This window comes from Pectinophora gossypiella, chromosome 21 (genome assembly GCF_024362695.1).
Source record: "Pectinophora gossypiella chromosome 21, ilPecGoss1.1, whole genome shotgun sequence".
Taxonomy (NCBI): domain Eukaryota; kingdom Metazoa; phylum Arthropoda; class Insecta; order Lepidoptera; family Gelechiidae; genus Pectinophora; species Pectinophora gossypiella.
The window spans coordinates 11,699,460-11,721,853 of record NC_065424.1 but is presented as its reverse complement, the minus strand read 5'-3'; the positions used below and the strand labels follow the sequence as shown (position 1 = coordinate 11,721,853).

The 22,394-nt window shown below is 39.7% G+C and overlaps 1 protein-coding gene across 3 annotated transcripts in view; it reads left to right on the top strand.

Annotated features, from left to right (window-relative positions):
• The window catches only part of LOC126376453 (microtubule-actin cross-linking factor 1), a 278,361-nt gene that overhangs the window by 27,403 nt on the left and 228,564 nt on the right, over window positions 1-22,394 (top strand). For all 3 annotated transcript variants that reach the window (XM_050023773.1, XM_050023772.1, XM_050023782.1), the window contains exon 3: window positions 20,868-20,929. In XM_050023773.1, the coding sequence (XP_049879730.1) occupies window positions 20,868-20,929 (62 nt within the window). The remainder of the gene's footprint in view (window positions 1-20,867; window positions 20,930-22,394) is intronic.

Sequence of the window (22,394 nt, the reverse complement as noted above, 5' to 3'; positions counted from 1 at the left end):
AGAAACACACAGCGTTGGTTGAAGAAGCTGTCTTTGGATTTCGCCTATTTTACTAAATAAATTGGATTACTTACATTTTTTCTTCCTGTGTTTATACTTCCCTCTCTTTCGCACCACAGTAGCGCGCGATCGGTGTGCGAACTTAAGCGCGCTTGACAGTTGTCACTCATAGAAGTCTTCAGGCCACCAGCAAGCACCTTGCTGCAACGCTGTGTGTTTCTTCATACACATAATATCTGTTTTGTTGGAATGCAAAACAGTTCTATTATGTGTTCTCCGAAACACACAGCGTTGGTTGAAGACCTGTTTGATTTCTGCTGGTGTGAGAGAGTACAAAATATGTACATTCTATTAGACGCTATGTGATAAAAAATAAATGCATAATGAAAATTAAAAACTCTTTATTGCTTAAAGCTTTAAAACTTAGGAATTATTTAGACCTTGCAATCTAACCATTAAACAAAACATAACTTTATAAAGTAAACAAAATAATATGAAACATAAAATGCACTTCCATGCATAATTATAATAATAATAAAAAAAAAAAAAAATAATTCTTCTTTCTATAAATCAAATGAGATCAACAAAACTAATATAAAATCAAAATTTAAATGTTTGAAAAATGTTCAAGTAACAAATCCTCCTGTGCAGTATTAGTTCTTCTTTCTATTTGACGACAGTAAAATCTTCTAAAAGTTTCACTGCTTTTCCAATTGCCTCTACTTAATATCTCATCTAATGGCCTATTTTCTAGCCAACTTTTAGATGCGACTGCAGATCTGATACTACCCGGGGGAGCTTCTATATTAGCTTCTTTAAAGATGGATTTTATCCATCCGGAAATTATGCTCTTTGTAGCCGGTTTAACCATACCTGTTATTGAGATGTATAAGTTAGACAAATCACAGATTTCACGTCTAGATTGTGATAATTGTATGAGATCTTTTATATGTTTTACTGGACACAACTTTGGATCTGGATGATCCTTAAGTAACCACCCTGATTGCCTGTAATTACTACCATCTGTCTTTGATCCAAACCTGGGCCACAAAGCCACCGTGTTTCTCTCTATAGTAATATTATCATCAGAGATGTCTAAAAGTGTTAAGTCATGCAGCCGCCTTCCAGAGGCTAAAAGTAAAATTAAAGCTGTCTTTCTTGAGATTTCAAAGAGTGTCTTAGAATCCGATGATGCTTTCAACCAATCAAACAGGAGCTTTGTGTCCCATACTGGTGGCTTTTTAGGTGGTGGTTTAGCTAGAGAAATAGATTTCAAAATCTGGTGGACAAAAAAGTTCTTTGAGATGTAATCCGATGATGTAGCACAATAAGTGGAGATGGCTGACTTATGAAGGAGGATAGTACTGTAGGCAAAGTTGTCTTCCAGATACAACTTGGCAAGAAATCTAGCTACATCTTTGGCATCAGGAGCTTTATGGTCAATATGTTGTGAATAACACCATGTCACCCATCTTTCAATTGGAGCCTTATAAGTTGTCAATGTAGAAGGACGCCAACTCTTTTTTAGAAGGTCTTTTTCTTCTGCTGTCCACTGGGCGACCTGATTTGCCCACCCCCAACCTTCCAAGCCAGAAGCTGTAATTTCTCCACGTGTGGAGGGCTCCGATTGGTCGTCTGGTCTATCAGGTTGTTGGATAGATCCTGTATCAGAATTGGCTCCTCGAGCGCTCTCGCCTGGATGTCTGGGAGCCAAGAACACCGTGTCCAATGGGGGGCTATCAGGATGTAAGTCCCCTCCGCTGTGTTTAGGTGATGTAACACGCGGGGTATCAAGTTGGGCGGAGGAAATACCCACGCTAGTTGAAACTGCCACTTTCGACTGAAAGCGTCGCAAAAAATTGCGGAGCCATCGTTTAAGTCCCAAGTGACGTATTGTGGCACCACGGCCGACTTTTTGGACGCGAAAAGGTCCACGTCTGGGATGCCCCACTTTTGGAATAAGGCCTCCGAGGCCTGGGGCAACAGATGCCATTCCGGCACGGGTCTGTTCCTTGATAACCGATCGGCTATGCCGTTGTACCTCCCCGGGAGGTACGCTGCGGACAGGGTAATATTCAGATGATCGGTCAGTGCCATCAGTTTGGTGGTCAAGTTCAACAGTGCCAGGGATCGAGTCCCCCCCTCGTTCCTGAGGTAGGCTATTAGTGTCCTGTTGTCGGACTGTACAAATACATGTGCTCCCTGTAGGTTTACTGCCTGACAGCTTATTGCTCCATACACAGCAAACATCTCTTTCAGGTTTGAGTGCCAATGTTTCTGATGAGGCCTCCATGTTCCTGATAGGTAATGTTCGTTGAGCTGAGCACCCCACCCTATGTCTGCTGCATCCGTGGTGAGGAAATGTGTTATCTGCTTCTTGTGAAGAGATACTGAGCTGTGATCTATGGCCTCTTGCCACCACAAAAGCTCTTTTACAACTCGAGGTGGTAGCCACTTCCTTTGCCTGGCTCTGTCTTGTCTGAATGTCTTCAGAAAAATCTGTGTGTGACGAGAATGTATGCGCCCTCTCGGGGTTGTTAGATTGGCAAAATTTAGTGAACCTAAGAGAGACTGAGTCTGTTTCAGAGAGCAATGTCCTCTTTTTAATATGTCTGCAACTAACTTCTTTATTCTTTTTACTTTGCTTGCAGGTAGAGTCTTGAGATTGGTAGCTGTATTCCATAGGAGACCTAAGTATTCCAATTCGCGAGTGGGTTCCAATACAGACTTCTGAAGATTCACTTGCCAACCTAGACTCATCAGGAGTTCTACTGTCTGTGAGATATGGGAAACTAGAATAGACCTGTCTTGATGGGCTACCAGGAAGTCGTCCAAGTAAACTAGGATACGCACACCCCGTGCACGCAAAATCTCTGCTACCCAGTTGGTGACTGCTGCAAATGTCCTGGGTGCTGAAGACAGACCGAAGGGCAGTGCGGTCAATTGCAATATTTCCTGATTGTATATTATTCTTAAGAACCGTCTGTGGGCTTCCGACATCGGTATATGAAAATAGGCTTGGTGAAGATCTACTTTCGCCAGCCAATCCTTTTTCTGTAGAAAATCTGCAACGTCTATCTGGGATATTAGTTGAAAGTGCTTTACTTTTACATGCAGGTTTAATCCCCTCAGATCGAAAATGGGTCTTGGACTGCCATCTGCCTTTTTCACCAGGAACATCTTTGAATGAAAACCAGGGTTTATAATTGGTGGTCCTTCTAAAACATTTTGTTCCTTTAATTTCTGAATTATTTCTGTCATGTCTGGGGATAGTCTCGTTGAAAACTGTCTTATTATTTTTGGTGAGGGAAATTGCATGGGGGGCTTGTTTTTGAATGGTATGTAGGCTCCTGTTATCACTCTCAGTATAAATGGATTTGCTCCTAGTTGTTTCCAAGCCTCTGCATAAGACCCCAGGCATCCCCCTTGAAAGTTCTGCATCAACAAATAGTCATTTTTGTTCTGATCCACGATCAGTGCCCTGTCTACCCTCTCGGTTACTGGCATTTTTATGACGAAAGGAATTATTCTTTTTAAACCCTGACTTGTTATTCTTATTATTTTTCATTTGTTTGTTCGTAGAAAAAGAAGGACCCTTTTTAAAAGTTTGTGGTTGACGGTCACGAGGGTTACTTTTATTTTTCAAATAGTCTGGCGCATTGAGCCACGTTTGAGTTCCTCCTAATGATTGTATGAGCGGCTGTAGGCCTTCGCGACTGAAGAGGTATTCAGCACTAGGGGGTATATCCTTAATAGCTGATCTTAAATTCTGACTGTTTATTTCTTTTAGAATTCTACTTCTTCTTATTTCTATACATTCACTTCTTCTTCCACAAATGATCTGCATTGATTTATCAAAACCTCTTTGAATATCGGAATTTGGACCAAATAGAGTAGATACCTTATCAAACAGGCTACTGGGAGTCAAATCTTGTGGGTTAGCCGCAGCCCAGTCTACTAAGTTCTGCAAGCCTTCCTTCAATAAATGCTTTTGTTGTAGACCAATATTAGATAGTCCAGCCAACACCCCTTCGGAGGACGATAAATAGTCCTTTGTCTTGTTTAGGTGGCACAGTTCCTCATTTATCTTTAACTGTACAAAACCTGGTGTAGCTGTAGCAGTTCTTAATGTTGATTTGTAACGAATTCCTTTCCAGGCTGGTGAATCAAATTGCTGAAGATGTTTTATTTCCTTGAGACGCTCAGGATTAGCTTTGGGAATAATAACCTTATCATCAACTTCCACATTAATGCCACCAAGTTGTAAATTATCCGAGGTTATGACGGGGTTTACTAAAAAATCATTACTTAAAGTTTTTGTTTGCCTGCTCCCACTTGGGCCAGGTTCATTTAGGTTATGATTATGGTCACCGAGAGAATCGTTACGTATGGCACGTGGATTGTCCCTACACTGCGTTAAAGACGATATATATTGCGGTAATTGAGTTAAATAACCCGAAATAAAGTTTACCTGTCTTTCGAGGCTGTCCATACGGTCTCCGGGAACACGCCTTTTTGACCGCTTGTTCGGCGGTGGAGAAGCTATGCCCTCCTCCCCCGAGGATGAGGACAATTCTCCATCGCCCTCCTCGCTCCGAGACGGGGAGGGTCGATCGGCACTAACATGTCCCGCCGACCGGTCTCCATCCGAAGCACCGGTGACGTGACTTTCGTCCCCCGACACTGTATTACGCGTACTCATCGCACTAACACTGTATAACCATAAGGCACTGGCAATGGTAACGATTTTTGATAGTTCACAATAATAATTTAACAAACTATTTGGTAAATATTATGAAGAAAAATTTTTTGCATCCGTTAAGCGGCAAAATCTTAGACGCTATGAGTGACAACTGTCAAGCGCGCTTAAGTTCGCACACCGATCGCGCGCTACTGTGGTGCGAAAGAGAGGGAAGTATAAACACAGGAAGAAAAAATGTAAGTAATCCAATTTATTTAGTAAAATAGGCGAAATCCAAAGACAGCTTCTTCAACCAACGCTGTGTGTTTCGGAGAACACATAATAACAACTGCGACATCTTGTCACGTTTTTCTATGACGATTTTCCATAATAATTTCGTTTTTTGATATTTAGTTAAAAGTAACTGATTTGACTAGTCGGAAACTACCCTTTTGGCGGGAAAGAATATAAAACCGCCTGGTAACATACATTTTGTCTTTAGAAATTAGAATGAGACCGTAATCTTAAAAAATAAATAAATTGGTATTTTGAATTTTGGACATTTAAAAAGAGAACGACTTTACAAAAAATACATATTAATATTATGTTTGAAAATCGTTTGAAACAAGAGTTCCGCGCTGTTCTGTGGTTTGAAATTAATAAAAGATTACGTATGTTTGCTAAAATAACTATACAAAATTGTTACACGACAATTAGGTACAACGAAAATACCCTTGTGCAACAAAAATTACCCAGTTTAAGATTAAGATATAACAAGCCAGTTATTATACACTAAATATGACAGCAGACATTTAAACATTTATGATTGCTTAATTTTAACTTTGGTTGCGATTACATTCGCTACCCACGCCATTTTGTAACTTTCTGTGACTCATTGGATCCCACACATTACAATACGAAGGTTCCAAACATATTTTATGAGGCGAAAGCATTTTATGTCGTTTATTATATTACGGAATATGATTTAAGCTGTTGGTCCAGGCTGCATTTTTTTTGTGACTTCACTTATTGTAAATTTACCGCAGATGGCATTAACTACTTAGCCGGACAAATGGGGAGCGCTAAGGGCTCACACCCGGTACAAAATTTAAGACAACAGGTCTGAGGAAGTCTTCCTCCTCAGGAAGAATATTTGAAAGAATTCATCGACCATAGTGGGTCGATAGCGATAAGCGCTGAATGACGGAATTTCACGCCGGCGGGGTTGGTATCGGGGTCCTGAAGTGTTTGATGTCGCGAGCTGATTGGCCGCCTCTATAGCTAGAGTAATCGGGTCACCCAGGCTGCGTATTTAGAAATGCTAGTGCAATACGTTCCGGCTATTTGCCTTACACCTCCAACAACCCGCAGTGGAGCAGCGTGGTGGAGTATGCTCCGTACCTCAGGTTGATTGAGGGGTGGTCTGTGCCCAGCATTCAATTTCAATTTCATCATCATCATCAGCCCATTAACGTCCCCACTGCTGGGGCACGGGCCTTCCCTATGGATGGGTAGGGAGATCGGGCCTTAAACCATCACGCGGGCCCAGTGCGGATTGATGGTTATTAACGACTGGGACCAACGGCTTAACGTGCCTTCCGAAGCACGGAGGAGCTCGAGATGAAAACTTTTTTTTTGTGGTCACCCATCCAATGACCGCCCTTTGAGAAAGTTGCTTTACTTCAACAATAGCAGACCGAGCGCGTTAACCGCTGCGCCACCGAGCTCCTCAATTTCATATATTTCGTAAACAATATACATTGCGTTGGAATGTCTTATAAAATATATAGATCACAAATTATAATTTAGGAATATAAATGGCAACTTAAAAATATCATAGTCATGCGAGATTAATACATGCAATTTAGATTTTTTTTTAATTTAGGTATTTCACAACATTGATCATATTTCACAATATTTCTTACGAACAATATTCAAACGATTTTATAATAGATATCACATATTATGTTGTCGAGTTCTAAAAACCTTAATTATTTAATTGTTTTTTTTTGTTAACAGCCTCTGTGGTCTAGTGGCTAGAGCTAGAGGTTAGGCTTACGATCTAATCCGGGTTCGATTCCCGGTCATTGTCAAAATCACTTTGTGACACTGTGCTTTGTTTGGTAAGAACATATATTGTTTTAAGTTTACGCGATTATCATATAAACTAGTTATCACATAACCGTGGTAAGAACAAAAAAAATAATAAAAACATAAGAACATTGTAGGCTTGAATCACGTGATTGTCGGAAAAATTAAGATGATTCCGTGCTTCGGAGGGCACGTTAAAACGTTAGTCCCGGCTATTGACCGTATAAACATCGCAGTGGAGAAGGTGGTGGAGTATGCACACTTACCCTTCCGGTTGATTGAGGGGAGGCCTATGCCCAGCAGTGAGACGTCTATAGGCTGTTTATGTTATTTATTTATTTTTATTTTTTTTTTAGGCACAGATTAAACAAAAATGTCTACCATAGGGTGAATCGACGTGTCCTTCATCAGTATTAAAGGAAGTAGAACAGAAACCTACCCACTTACAAATTGGTTACCCGTCTACACCTACACTTCTTTCTTCATACCTTTTCCTTTTATTGGAAACATAATCGCTGTCAGACACCCACTTACATTTTTACCCGAGTTCGGCGAAGAAAAAGGAGCGTTATGTGTTTTTTTAAATATGGTAGCGTCAGTTTTGTAACGTGCATTGTTAAAAGTTCCTACGTAGCAATGTTGAAACGGGTCTGTAACTTAAGTTCGAATGTCAGTAGTTCGATGAATGCCTCGGTCAAGCATTCGTCGGGCAAGGAGGGGTTCGATACAAAGTTGACTCGCAAGAATTGATCCTTATATTTTATACTCATTGTTTGTTCCAAGTAACTTCTCCACCACGCTGCTCTAATGCCGGTTGGTGAAGGTGTTTTACGGATAATTGCTGGGACCAACGGCTTAATGTGCCCTCCGAAGGACGGAATCATCTTACTTTTTCGGACAATCAGGTGATTCAAGCCTGAAAAGTCCTTACCAAGCAAAGGACAGTCTCACAAAGTGATTTCGACAATGTAGATCGTGAGCCTACCGCTCTAACCACTAGACCACGGAGGCTGTTACCATACACATTATAACATAATCTATGCCCCTGATATCACAATCTTATCATTATCACCGTAACATACAAAACAAAGATAATGAATGAATGTACTTATATATACCTATATCTTTTACCTATGTATGCCTTCACGTGAATCTGTTTACAGTCGGCTTTGTTATGGAAGGTAAAGGAAAAGTTGGAGATTTAGTTTATAGGTTTGGCGGCAGGACACCCTCGCCGCCAAACTGGTGACCCTCGACAGAACACTTCCTGCCTACAACCTTCTGATGAAGGAAAGAAGGTTCACAAAAAAAGAAGGTTCGGTAGGGCACCCACAATAGGCCTTTCAGGATTATTCTTCTTGATTTGACTTCTCTATCTCTTTATCACTTTACAAAAGTACAGAATTATTTTAATTGAAAATAATAAATAAAAGCAAAAAAAAAAACATGAATTTTGCGAGGGAAAAATCCACTTGATATTAACTCAGAATCATGGTCTGAATCAACCCCCTGAGTATTCATTACGATGTCACTAACACCCTCTATATACACACCACTGCCTACCCCTTCGGGTATAGAGGCGTAATGCTATGTTGCTACTCTGTTTGAAAAGTTTGCCTATTAGAAGTGACCCTCACAATACATTATATTGAAATTAATTTATATCTTAAATCTGTAGTATTTCCTGTGTTACCTTGACAATTGCAATGACCTACATTCTAGACTTTACATCAGTCTAAGCACTAAGTTAGCCTAGCCTGCACCATTCGATGCTAATCATCACTTCCGTATATGGCCGACTTAAGTTGAGAATAAGTTACGTCTAATGAATAATGTAAAATTTTAAGTTTATGCAGTGTTGAGTAAAATGTTTGTAAATATAGTTAATTTGATTTATACCCTTACTCTTACAAGCATTTCCTCATTAGTAACCCTTTCTGTTCAACTTATTCTTTCCATCCTCCTCCAACACCACATTTCAAAGGTCTCGAGTCTGTCCCGGTTACTACTTACTGATGTAAATGAGTAGTTACAGGAGCTATTTCAGGCGCCTTTGGCGGCTCAATAATGGTCATGACACCAGGGTTAATGAGGTTGGTAATCCACCACACAACCCACACGATAGAAGACTGCACACTTCACCGACTTCACCACACACTTCGGACTTCATTTCCTGTTCTAGTCAAATCAGTTACTTTTTACTAAACATCAAAACTCAAAATTACTATGGAAAAAACGTGTCAGGATCGAAGCAAATGGAATCCTATAGTCTCTGCTTACCCCGGTGGGAAATAGGCGTGAGTTTATATATGTGTAAACAACGTGCCAAAATGTCGCATAACATTACATTTTTCTTTATAACAAAATCATAAATAACTTAAATAGAGAAAAGAAAACATTTTTCGTCACCTTTAGATCTGTCTTGTCTGTTATCAGAATTACATATTTTATCTTTGACCTGGGAAACCACCCAATTGGTTACTAAAGGTTTTAAAGGTGAATTCGATTCGAAGTACCAAGTAAAACACTAACCCATGTCGTAATTTCCCAATTCGCTGATTGTGTTAATCAAGCGATTTGTTCCGATGGTCGTGGACTTTGTCATCGGCGGCTTGCATTGAGAGGCTGAATGCTTGGTTAGGGCTTTGTTCAGACAGGACGGCGTGAGATTGCATATTATAAAATAATAGAAGATCTCGGCTCTCAAACACGTGTTTATTCTTCAACGTTTACAAGATCGGGTTGCGTATCAGCGAGATGCCTATTTTATTCATCTGGGTTCATTCATTTACTCATTCATTTTAAAGTTAACAGTTGTCAATCATCCGTCCCTTTCCTTTTCGGCGGATAAGTAAATGACAGGTATAACTTTAAATTGGAACGTGGCGGGCGTTATGTCATTAAATAAATATGACAACCGAACGCGGTTGAAACTGTCCCCGCGCTGCTTCTGGCCGGGGCGTTAGTCAAGTCGAAAAATCCCGTGTGTTTTTATCACTGTTACTGTGGACTGCTATTACTCATTTGCAACTTAGTTAGGGCCCCAGACTTTCTTTGCTGAGCCGAAGCCTTCTAACCGTTCTTACGAAACTTAGAGAAAGTTTTTTTGACGTGACTTATGGGGATGATAATGGCCGGACAAATGGGAAGCGCTGAGGGCTCTCACCGGGTACAAAATTTAAGACAACAGGCCTAAGGAGTTGGGCGCGAACCTCGGCTCAGGGCGTCGTCTGAGAGGAAAATATTTGAAAGAATAAATCGACCCTAGTGGATCGGCAGCGATATTCGCTGAATGAGGGAAATCGTCGACCATGTCGATCGGGGTTTGAGAAAGTTTCGTATTTCTCTTCAGTGTTTCAGAATCCCGATGACAACACAGCCGGCGTGGTCAACTATTTCTCTCTTCTTTCAAATATTTTCCTCTCAGACGCACACGAATGTATACCCAAAGGCAGAGTACATATTATATAGACCTACTCCTCCGCGGCTCAGAGCTTGTATTACTTTACGAGTTGTTTTTTTTTGTATTTTTTTAGTCGATGCTCGTATGTCTTCCGTCTGTCTGTATAGCGCCTTAACTCGTCTAATTCACTAATTACATTGGCGTTGCTCGGTCACTGTCGGCGCATTACGTCCATGAAACACTTGATGTTGCTTATTCTAGGGCAGGGTCAAATGTCCAGGGACAGTTATGTGAAATTTCCACGGCTTATTGAAGACACGGTAGCCTAGTACAACGCCTGCCTCTCACTTTGAGGATGCAGGTTCGAATCCAGCCTAAACCAGTGATAGCCGAATTTGTTTCCGAATCACGTGCTCAGCGGTGAAGGACATCGTGATGAAACCCACATTCCCGAGAAATGCATTATCGGAGGTATGTGAGCTAACCTGTATTGGGCTGGTTTTCCCTTCGCGGGTTGGAAGGTCAGACATACAGTCGCTTTTGTAAAAAACCGGTGAAATCTTCAGGTTAGCTAAGACTCTGTGAGAAACGGGATATGATGACGATATGTTTTTTTTTAATTGAGAAAGATAAATGAAATTGACTGAAATTGACGCGTGTTCCATAAATTTTATGCCTGTCGATTACCCGAACCTTTCTTGTACAGGAATCAACACCAATATTTGCATCAAGTGGATTTCGCCGTCTGTTCTCAACAGTCAATTGACTGCGAACATCTGCTGATGAATTTAATCGAGTTCCAACTGATTCACGACTCCCACTTGCGTCTGAACACAAGAGTCTGTTGTTTAGTGTTCATTTTATGCCTAAAGCTGCCTACATGTACTGTACTATACAGGGTGTTAGGGACATCGTAACTGTTAAAATATTATATTTGAATTTCCCGCCTTATTTTGAACTCACACTTGTTCGTTTTTTGTTTTCTCTCTCTATTCGAAATAAATATTCTATAACAGTTATGCGAGTGTATAAAAATAAGTAAAAGACTTTATTTAATTAAATGTCAGTTTGTTTATTAATTCATCAGTAACGAAAACTTTAAGGGATGATTCAGATCATGATTGTGAGTTGATATCGGATAGTGGAATTTACATCGAAAAAGTATAAAATTGAAAATTTGCGACGGAAAATTCCACTTGACGGAACCCAGAATCATGGTCTGAATACATAACATAAATTGCCTATATACGTCCCACTGCTGGGCGCAGGCCTCCCCTCAATCAACCGGAGGGGGTATGGAGCATACTCCACCACGCTGCTCCAATGCGGGTTGGTTGAGGTGTTTTTACGGCTAATAGCCAGGACCAACGGCTTAACGTGCCCTCCGAAGCACGGAATCATCTTACATTTTCGGACAATCAGGTGATTCAAGCCTGAAAAGTCCTTACCAAACAAAGGACAGTCTCACAAAGTGATTTCGACAATGTCCCCATCGGGAATCGAACCCGGACCTCCAGATCGTGAGCCTAACGCTCTAACCACTAGACCACGGAGACTGTTAACGTAACGAATATTGAGGGGGACCTCAATTACAGGGCGTTAGCCCTGTATTGCACCTACAGTTACTCAAACTCGCAACTAACACTTGACTTATGTCATAGAGTCAAAGGTTCGAAACCCGGTTCGAGCTGACCACTGAATTGGACTGTAATAAATTTGAATTTATGGAACGTAGATAATTAACTAGCGACCCGCCCCGGCTTCGCTCGGGTGCAATGCTAAGGAAAAAATTAAATTATTTACGATATCACATTAAAAACCTAAAAAATAACAGTATTTCTCCACCATTTAATGGATGTTACTATACATATAAACCTACCTCTTGAATCACTCTATCTATTAAAAAAAACCGCATCAAAATCCGTTGCGTAGTTTTAAAGATTTAAGCGTACATAGGGATATAGAGACAGAAAAAGCGACTTTGTTTTATACTATGTAGTAATATCGTTTGGTTTCCAGTATTTGTGCCTGGTTAATGACAGAAGGCTCACCCCCTATTAAATGGGACTTAAACATACCTGGCGAGGAGTGGATGTATACTATACAAAAATAAAAAAAAACACAAGAATAGAAAAAGTTTATAATAAACTTTTTCTATTCTATTCTATTCTATTCTATACAGCTCTGCCTACCCCATTCGGATTACACTCGTGATGCTATGTTATGTTATTTTACTACTAAATCCCGCACTCACGACTGTTATTATTATGTATGTCGTTTCTATATCTCGGGCTTATGGAGTCCCGGACTTTTGGAAGGCGTGTGTGGGGCCGAAGCCAACACGTTAGAAGCCCCTTAACCTCTCATCTGCCGAGATACCAGACACAATAGATTTTACATTGTGTCTGGTCGAGATCCGCGTTCCGGCAGATGAGAGGTTAAGACAATTTAATCTAACTATGGTGTGACACCAACCGGCGATTAACCCTGTATGTACTGTGCGAGTGCACCCATTATTATTATAGGTCTGTCTACCCCAATAAGGATTACTGAGTGCCAGTAAGGGTCTGTGTCTTAGAAACGCCTTAACTCACACAGTAGGTACCATAAGGCGGTCATTGACGCCGCAGCCGCAGAAGCGTTAATGTGCGTACGCGCCGCGTTATTCAATCAGCCGCCAATTGCGATGCACTCGCTGCTCTTGTGATGTGTTAGCGTGATGGTTTCAAGCGAGTTAGACAGCGATAGATCTGGCGACTATTTGTAATTGATTTTTTGTTTTTTATCGCACTCACCCCTGCTTAGGGAAATTCACAAAGAGAACATTAAATCGAAAAAAATATGACTTGGACGGGACTTGAACCCGCAGCTCTTGTAAAGCCGGGACGAGCGTGTTAACCCAGTGGCGGCCCTAGGGCGGTGCGAACGCGTTTGGGGGCAAAACCAGCCAAGACGGGACCCTAGCTGGCAGCCCCGGATCTACAGGGGAGTAACTGGATTAGGCACAACTGCCCTGTGAATTAGATCTCTTAGCCACATAGAACTCATACATTGAATGGGTGTCCCGTAAACGTCATTTTTACATAAATACATACATACTCACGCCTATTTCCCACGCGGGGTAAGCAGAGACTATAGAATTCCATTTGCTTCGATCCTGACACACTTCTCTTGCTTCCTCCACATTCATCAATCGCTTCATACACGCACGCCGGTTCAGAGTAGATCGTACTAAACCTTTTCTAAGGACATCACGACGACATTTTTAAAAGATTTAATTAGGATTTATTTTAGGCGGTGGCCGTAAACTAATAAAAAAAAAAACTGTATTTCGAGGGGCGCCACTGTGAAGTCGCGCACTACCGAAATTTTTGCTAGGGCTGCCACTGTGTTAACCATTACACCACCAGGTCCTCATCCTGTCCATGCCACGGTATAAGAAGACAAGGTTTGCTCAGTCCTATCTTCTTCTATCGTGTGGGTTGTGAGGTGAAGTACCAACCTCATCAACCCTGGTGTCAGGGTTACTATTGAGCTGCCAAAGGCCCCTGACATGGCTCATGTAACGACTACTTACTTACATCAGTAAGTAGTAACCGGAACCAACAGCTTAACGTGCCTTCCGAAGCATGGTTCATCTTACTTTTTGGACTGGTGCTTACGGAGCTAGGCCCGCTGGTGTTTTTATACCATGGTCCATGCGAAATTGATTCGCCGAGTGACCGAGTATTTTGACGCCCACCACAGAATCACTTAGGAATTCCAATTGAAATTTCTAGAACATTTAATAGGAAGTTAGTTAATCTGCAATCTTAATGAAATCCTGCCTAATATGTAGTGGCTGGGTTAATGGTGTTATCTCAGATCTAACCAGGCTAATCTTAGGATATGAAGCCGTCATCTGTCTGGTGTATGGAGTGTGAGAGCGCGTGTTGAGTGCTATTGCTTTTAATAACAAAGCATCTTCTTCTTCTATCGTGTGGCTTGTGAGGTGGATTACCAACCTCATCAACCCTGGGGTCAGGGTTACTATTCAGCCGCCAAAAGCCCCTGACATGGCTCATGTAACAACTACTTATTTACATCAGTAAGTATGTAACCGGGACTAACGGCTTAACGTGCCTTCTGAAACACGGATTATCTTACTTTCGGACAATCTGGTGATCAGCCAGTAATGTCCTAACCAAACTAGGGACCACAAAGTGATTTTTGTGATATGTCCCCGCCGGGAATCGAACCCGGGACCTGCGGATCGTGAGCCCAACGCTAACCACTGGGCCACGGAGGTCGTTCGTTAACATAGCATGACATAGCATCACGCCTGTATCCCCAAACGGGAAGGCAGAGATGTATAAATATCCACTCCACCGGGGGCGAAGAGATCCTCACCAAGTATGCAAACTCGTAAAGTCTAATTCAATGGGATTCGAAACTGTGACACTATGATGCGTTCTCCGCAAAGTGATTTCGACAATGTCCCCATCGGGAATCGAACCATGACCTCCAGATCGTGAGCCTGACGCTCTAACCGCTAAACCACGGTGTCTGTATTCTTACTAGCAAAATACTTAAAAGTGGAGAGTCATTAGAAAACACGACTAGTTACAACCAGTGACGTGCCGTTTCTAGGAATGTTCCCACATTGGGAATGTTTCAAGGCAGAAAAAAGGTGCAAAAGTTATGTAAGAGCTTCATTAACTAGACGTTGGGCAGATAGGCTTAGAGTGCAATAAACAACAATATGAAAAAAAACCAGCCAGTGTCCTTTAGAGGTTTTACTACAGGAACATTCCCACTTTGTCAACATTTCCACTTTGGGGACATTCCCACTTTGGGAACATTCCCACTTTGACAACATTCCCAGTTTGGGAACATTCCCACTTTGACAACATTCCCAGTTTGCGAACATTCCCACATTGGGGACATTCCCACTTTGTCAACTTTCCACTTTGGGAACATTCCCACTTTGACAACATTCCCAGTTTGGGGACATTCCCACTTTGGGAACATTCCCACTTTGACAACATTCTCAGTTTGGGAACATTCCCACTTTGACAACATTCCCACTTTGACAACATTCCCAGTTTGCGAACATTCCCACATTGGGGACATTCCCACTTTGTCAACATTCCCACTTTGGGAACATTCCCACTTTGACAACATTCCCAGTTTGGGGACATTCCCACTTTGGGCACATTCCCACTTTGACAACATTCCCAGTTTGCGAACATTCCCACCTTGGGGACATTCCCACCGTGGGAACATTCCCGGGAACGGCACATCACTTTACATGACGGGTCTATCATTCTCAGTAATTAGCAACTATGTACATAATGATGTCTCTATTGCAGTGAGGGTCCACTCATTATACGTACACCGTGCAGGAATGTCAAACAACAGCATTCCTTCTATGTTATTACTTGTTTTATTTTATAAATGGCCACAACGAAGCAATTCTTCTTAGGAAGCGATATTGCTATTTGAAATTTGTCTGCATTGCGCACTTACTTTTATATGCGCAAATTTCAAATTGCAATATTGCTTTTTTAGATGAATTGCTTAAGGCCCGATCTCCCTATCCATCCATAGGGAAGGCCCGTGCCCCAGCAGTGGGGACGTTAATGGGCTGGTGATGATGATACACCATCTAATTTTATTCCAAGTTATACCTGTCATTTTCTCATCCGCAGAAAAGGAAAAAGATAGGTAATCGACAGGCATAAATTTTATGGAACACACGTCAATTTAGAGCAGAAATTCTCTTTTTGTTACAAAATAAACCTTTACAAAACATTTTTTATATGTAGTTTCTAATAATAAGTAATAAAAATAACATTTAAGTAGGAAGTTGACAATAACTTCAGACCCAGAGTAAACCTGAAGAAAATAGGAAGGATTTAAAATATTTTTTATTGTTCGTAGGTTCTCTAGACCTTCAAGTAGTGGCAAAAAGGTGTACAGCTCATTTAGTTTAGTTTATTTTCGATCTATTTGACAAAAATAATAATTTCGATCACCTATGGCATGACTACACTTACGCCGTCTATTGTCGCCGAGTTAAGGTTCTAACACTCTTAATAGTCACACACACATCACATCATCAGCCCATTAACGTCCCCACTGCTGGGGCACGGGCCTTCCCTATGGATGGATAGGGAGATCGGGCCTTAAACCATCACGCGGGCCCAGTGCGGATTGATGGTTATTAACGACTGCTAATGCAGCCGGGACCAACGGCTTAACGTGCCTTCCGAAGCACGGAGGAGCTCGAGATGAAAACTTTTTTTTTGTGGTCACCCATCCTATGACCGGCCTTTGCGAAAGTTGCTTAACGCGCGTTTATCGCTGCGCCACGGAGCTCCTCAAGACTCTTAATAGTATTAATTTATTATTAGTTAAAAAAGCAAGTCATTAGCTCACCCTTCTTTCCTTCTCGAATCGGGTAAGTCTATCTTCATCTACATTCCATACTTGGCAGTCTTCTCGCGTCTTTGCTATGTTGAATATTTTAATGATAGGATGCGACACTTGTAATTAAGACGAATGAGTCGCTCTGTCCCTTTCTAATGGCTTGTGTTAGAAAGGGAGATGGATAGATGTTTTGCTGAAAGTTACTACAAAACAATAAATACCTAATCCAAAGCTTTACTAGTTTTGTTAGATATTTTTTAAGTTTTCGATTTTTGTCCGGCCAAGTAGTTAATGCCATTTGTGACAAATCTAGAATAAAAGAAGACAAAATAAATTAATTGGTCCGTCTAGGGACTATAATTATCTAAAAAAGTAATAGGAAATGTCGCATCATTAGTAATGTAATTTTTGACCAAATTTATAACTCTCGCGTTACTAATAGAAGTGTCCTTCGATTGGGACCACAACTTCGACCCGTGGTCCCAATAACCGGACCTTTTAATGTTCTAGACACGCGGTCGCGTGTCAAGCCAAGTTCAAGGAACAGAACTGGCGAGCCGCACCGTGTGTAATATTACACGAACCATTTGGAGCCACTTTTGACCCCCTCATAAATCAAAAACTATTTCACATAAACGTATCAAATTTGGCTTATATATTGAGACTAACGAGATACATATGTGTTCTAAATTTCATAAGCTTATCTCAAACGGTTATTTAGATATTAATGTCCAAAAATCCTCATTTTTATCATTGACTGACTGACTGACTGACCTATAGATCAAAATTCTAACCCAGTTCCAGATGACCTAGAGAGTTAAAATTTGGCATGCAGATAGGTAGTTAGATGAATACAAAGGAAAAAATATAAAACTGACAATTTTTAAATATTTAGATTCTATTATGAACGCTTAACTAAAATACCTAATGAAGAATGTTACTAAGTATGCCAAATCGCTTGAAATGATGTCTCAGTAAAGTCTGTACGTATACAAATACACTGGTTTTTGTTGTAGTCAAAAATACTTAGAAGTTTTGATTTTATAGGCACTCAAAGTTTCGAAAAATACCGAGTCCCGCTAACAGTCACGTGACCGCTTGTGACGTCACATGCGCCGCGCGGGCCGCGGCCCGCATAGTAGGTATTTCGCCAGCAGTTATAGTAGTAGCTTGCGCAGTATTTTGTTGTTTTCGTCCTAATAATAGTAAATATTATTCGATTAATAAAATGGATAAAGGATTCGAAAAAAGGGCAATCGGATAATCTACCTGAATTACCTATATGGATGAATGGTTGCGCATTATTTGTCAACAAATAGTGATTTTGTTGCCGCAGAAACGCGAGGAATAAAAATGCAATTGTGAGTGAACTTTCCGTGCTACTACTTATGCTTAATAGTTTATTCTAAATTGTTTAATCAAAACAAAATAGACACAGACAAGCGCCATCTAGCGCAAACCTATTGTAACAATTTAGTAGCTAGCTGGCTGCGTCCATATTTTTTATGATAGGACATTGTAAAGTAGTAACCAAAAGAACCAACAGATGGCGCTGTTAACCAACGCCAAATAAATAGAGATACAAAATGGAGTAACGACGAAGGACGCATTTTATTTTCCCGCTCCCTAATAATTAGTATATTGAACAAAGTCATACCAAATCTATAATCTATTTCTTCAGTAGGTACCCAACTTATGTCATAATGGAAGAATGTAACTCAAATAGTAGAAGTTAACCTACCATCATTTTTTTTACGTTAAAGGCAACAAATATGCACCTATTATAATTTTGTAGCTATTGGTATGTATGTATGTATATATAGGTAGGTACCGCTCTTCTTAGTAAATTTAAGAGCCCCCGCAAACCACAGACTTTCTATCGGCCGATAGTTTGGTCGGGCTTATAATCAGTATGAAGATGTATGCAAGTCTGCATACTACAACGATTTGGTATCGGCCGATAAATAAGTTTGATGGGATACTCAACTGCGTTCAAACTGAACTATCAGCAAACTATCGGCCGACTGCTATATCAGTATGGAGCTTCTTGCAAGCGCGCACACCGACCGATTGTTTAGTCGGCCAATGGTGCACTTCGCTCCGAGTTTTGGAGCCGGAAGGTCGTGCATTCTTTTTATTATGGCACTGTCTAGTAATTTTGAATGCATCGTGTAAAATTTTCCATTTAATAATCTATCACTGTAGATGGGATGCACCCAATACTCTCGGACTCTCTTCTTGATTTTTCTCCTCCGTTGTATGAGAGCAATTATAATATTTCTGGACAATATTTTACTACGAGTAACTTTCATTATGCGACAGCTCTCTTCAACTGTAGCTTAAAAACTGAATATCGTCGGCCGACTGTTGCCTAGCTTAGGCATATCCGTTTTAGTAGGTAAGTATCTAGGTATACCTACTTACTTATTTACAATTAAGAGTAGGTACTTATACTCGGTTTACATATTACTGGGATTAATTATTATTTTTATATTTAGCGCACATCAAATCAATAGTGTAAAATCATTATCTACTCATAAATAATGATAAAATAATACCTAAAAAAGTAATGATATCCAATCGAAAACATAAATGTGAAATGACAGCCAAGTTCAATACAATGATAAATGCTTGGTTGTTGACTTCAACGACAAAAGAAGTGAGATCTAAATAGGTGCCAAGTTCAATGGTCAGTCCTGAATTTATTTATAAGTAACAGTATAACATAAAATATCTTCTTATAACATAAGATAATGTATTGTAGCCTAAGCTCTGTCTTGGCTAGTTTTTATAAACCTACCAAAGAATTATTATGTTCGATCGTTAGTTTCTACCAACAATCCGAATTTTCGGAATTATAAAATAAGAACCGACAAATAAGTACTTGTAGTTTTAGAACTTGCGAAGGCTATAATTCATATATCAAAACTAGCCAAGACAGAGCTTAGGCTACAATACATTATCTTATGTTATAAGAAGATATTTTATGTTATACTGTTACTTATAAATAAATTCAGGACTGACCATTGAACTTGGCACCCATTTAGATCTCACTTTTTTTGTCGTTGAAGTCAACAACCAAGCATTTATCATTGTATTGAACTTGGCTGTCATTTCACATTTATGTTTTTGATTGGATTTTCTTCTATCGATTGGGACCGCCCTCGATATGAATAAAAAATCTATTGTTCAAAACAAATTCAGTGCAGCGGAACGAAAAAAATATTTCTTTGATTGAAAATATATTTTTTTATAGTCAACCAACTAAAACACTGATATATTTCGCATTCATATCTGACGAGGGCTGTACAATTAAAAAAAGTAAATACGAGAAATAAAAAAAAACATTATTTTAGGACACCACAGACACGGTTTACACATAGATTTATACCTCTAGATTACAAATCACTGAGTTTGCGGTCCCAAACGATTGGGACCGTGGTCCCAAGTTGTTGTGGTCCCAATCGCCAGAACCTTCGCTATTATAATTTACACATCATTGCAAATTAAGTGTACACAGGCACAGTTCCGATATGCGAAATATTTTGGCTTCAGTTCATGTTTGGTCCAGAAATAGTCAAGTATTAATAGGCTAGATTAAAACGTAATACATCAAGGCTTAGGTCGTTCACCTTCCGTATTGATTTAATTTGGACGTGTTATAGTATGGCTTGTATTTGTTGTGGCATTCCTTGTAAATGTCGTGTTAAAATTTTGTGAAATATGAGATAAAATGTGTATTTTATAATATCGGCAAAGGAAAGATTAAAGTATATTATGTAATAATCGTAGCATACAGGGTGTAAGTGATACAGTAACAAATACTGACGGGGATGATACAGACCTTGATTCTGAAGTGATATCAAGCGGAATTTTCCGTTTAGTGTTTTTTTAATTATTTTCCGTTTCATACTTTTACGGCGGAAAATTCCACTTGATATTAACTCAGAATCATGGTCTGAATCATCCCTCAAAGTTTTCGTTACCGATGTCACTAACACTCTGTATACCTATTAAAATCCTTTTGGCATTTAATGTCCCCAGTTCTAGAAATTACCACTTCCAGCTAAGTTGCCTGTGGATAGCTATGCCAGTTAGCATTTTTTTTTATAAACGCATAAATTATTTATCAACGGAACAGCAAACTTTTGTACCAAGAAATTCAAATTTGGAACACTTTATTCTACCAATAGACGTTCTTGTGAAAAAACGCAGTGCCAAAGTTAGGCAATGTTTTCCTGTGAAATATTATCTAATTTACAATTTGTATTTACCTTGCAGATGAGCGGGATGCAATACAGAAGAAGACGTTCACGAAATGGGTCAACAAACACCTGAAAAAGGTAAAAAATCTTTTTTTCTTTTTTTTTCTAGCATTTTGGCCTGGTTTTAGAGAAAAGGTCATTTTAGATAAATAACAAAGATAAGGTATATTATTTTTTTCTAAAACGAACGCCTTGTGCCATACAGCCTTGTCTGAAGTATAAGTAAAAAGGATTGCATTATTTTTATTCCTTTTAAGGCCACTTTTAAATAAACTATCTTGTAACACAAAAATGTTGTCACAATTTGCATATCAGATAATACAATCTAGACATAATCAGATAAAAAAAAATATAAAAAAATGTTAAACGAATTAAACTCTTTAAGATCTTTACATTAAGAAAACATTTCAAAAAATAAAAGTGCATATTTCACTGTGTCTGCCGGAACCAGCACCACAATGAAGACGTGGCCTAAAGGTCTTTGTAACCAGGCCAAAAATAATAAAAAAAGATTCTTACATAAATAAAATATGGAAACTCACCGTATTTGGGGAAACCCACAAAACAATCAATGGGGCACGCTTGATTCCTTAAATTAAATCCTTCGCAGAAAGATTCCTGTGCAGTGGTAACTCAGTTGGAAAAATGTTTTACTCCCACTATGTGTTCGCGGGGTCCAGTCCCAGCACGGGTAACACCAATGGTTTTCTAATTTGATTGTCGAATCCACGTTTGTATCATAAATGATTATAACGTGCTCTACTGTGAAGGAAAATATCGTAAGGAAACGAAACGCACATTCCCGAGAAATGCGTTTCAGATGTATGTGGCCTAACCTGTATTGGGCTGGTTTTCCCTCCACGGGTTCGAAGATCATACAGGCCGTCGCTTCTGTAAAAATCGGACCTGTCAAATCTTCAGGTTAGGTTAGCGGACCCTGTGAAAAACGGGATAATGCTATGGAGATGAAGTATTTTAGAAATTATGCGGCAACAGACGTACATACATTCATATATTATTATAGCGGTCAAACACCCTCCTTTTTCTTTCGTCGTAGTCGGTTAATTATCAATACAATCGTCCATCAACAAAGAACAAGGAAATCTCAAATGTTCTTGACACAAAGGATTCGTTAAAACGGGATGAAAAAAATAGAAAAATATTTTATTTCACTTTACAATAGTAAATTCTAAGTTAGGGTTGATGACTCCTTTTAAGCATAAAAGCCTGTGTTAGTATTTATAAGATTAGGGTATGAGTGAAACATTAAATAATAATAATAAAAAATAACGCTAGGTAGATGACGAATCACAGAAAGATTCCCAATACATACTTATGGAGCTTTCTAAACAGTGAGTGAACCTACGCCATATTAGTTCAGTTTATCTAAACCCTGAGTCAGCGGGTCAACTCCAAAACAACGCGTGGTTGGAGTATGCGTCACGTTGTGATAACACAACATCCTTTGTTAATCCGTTGCGCAAGATATTGTGTCAAGTTTTGCTTTATTATAAAACTAGCGACTAGGCTTCGCGCGGGTGCA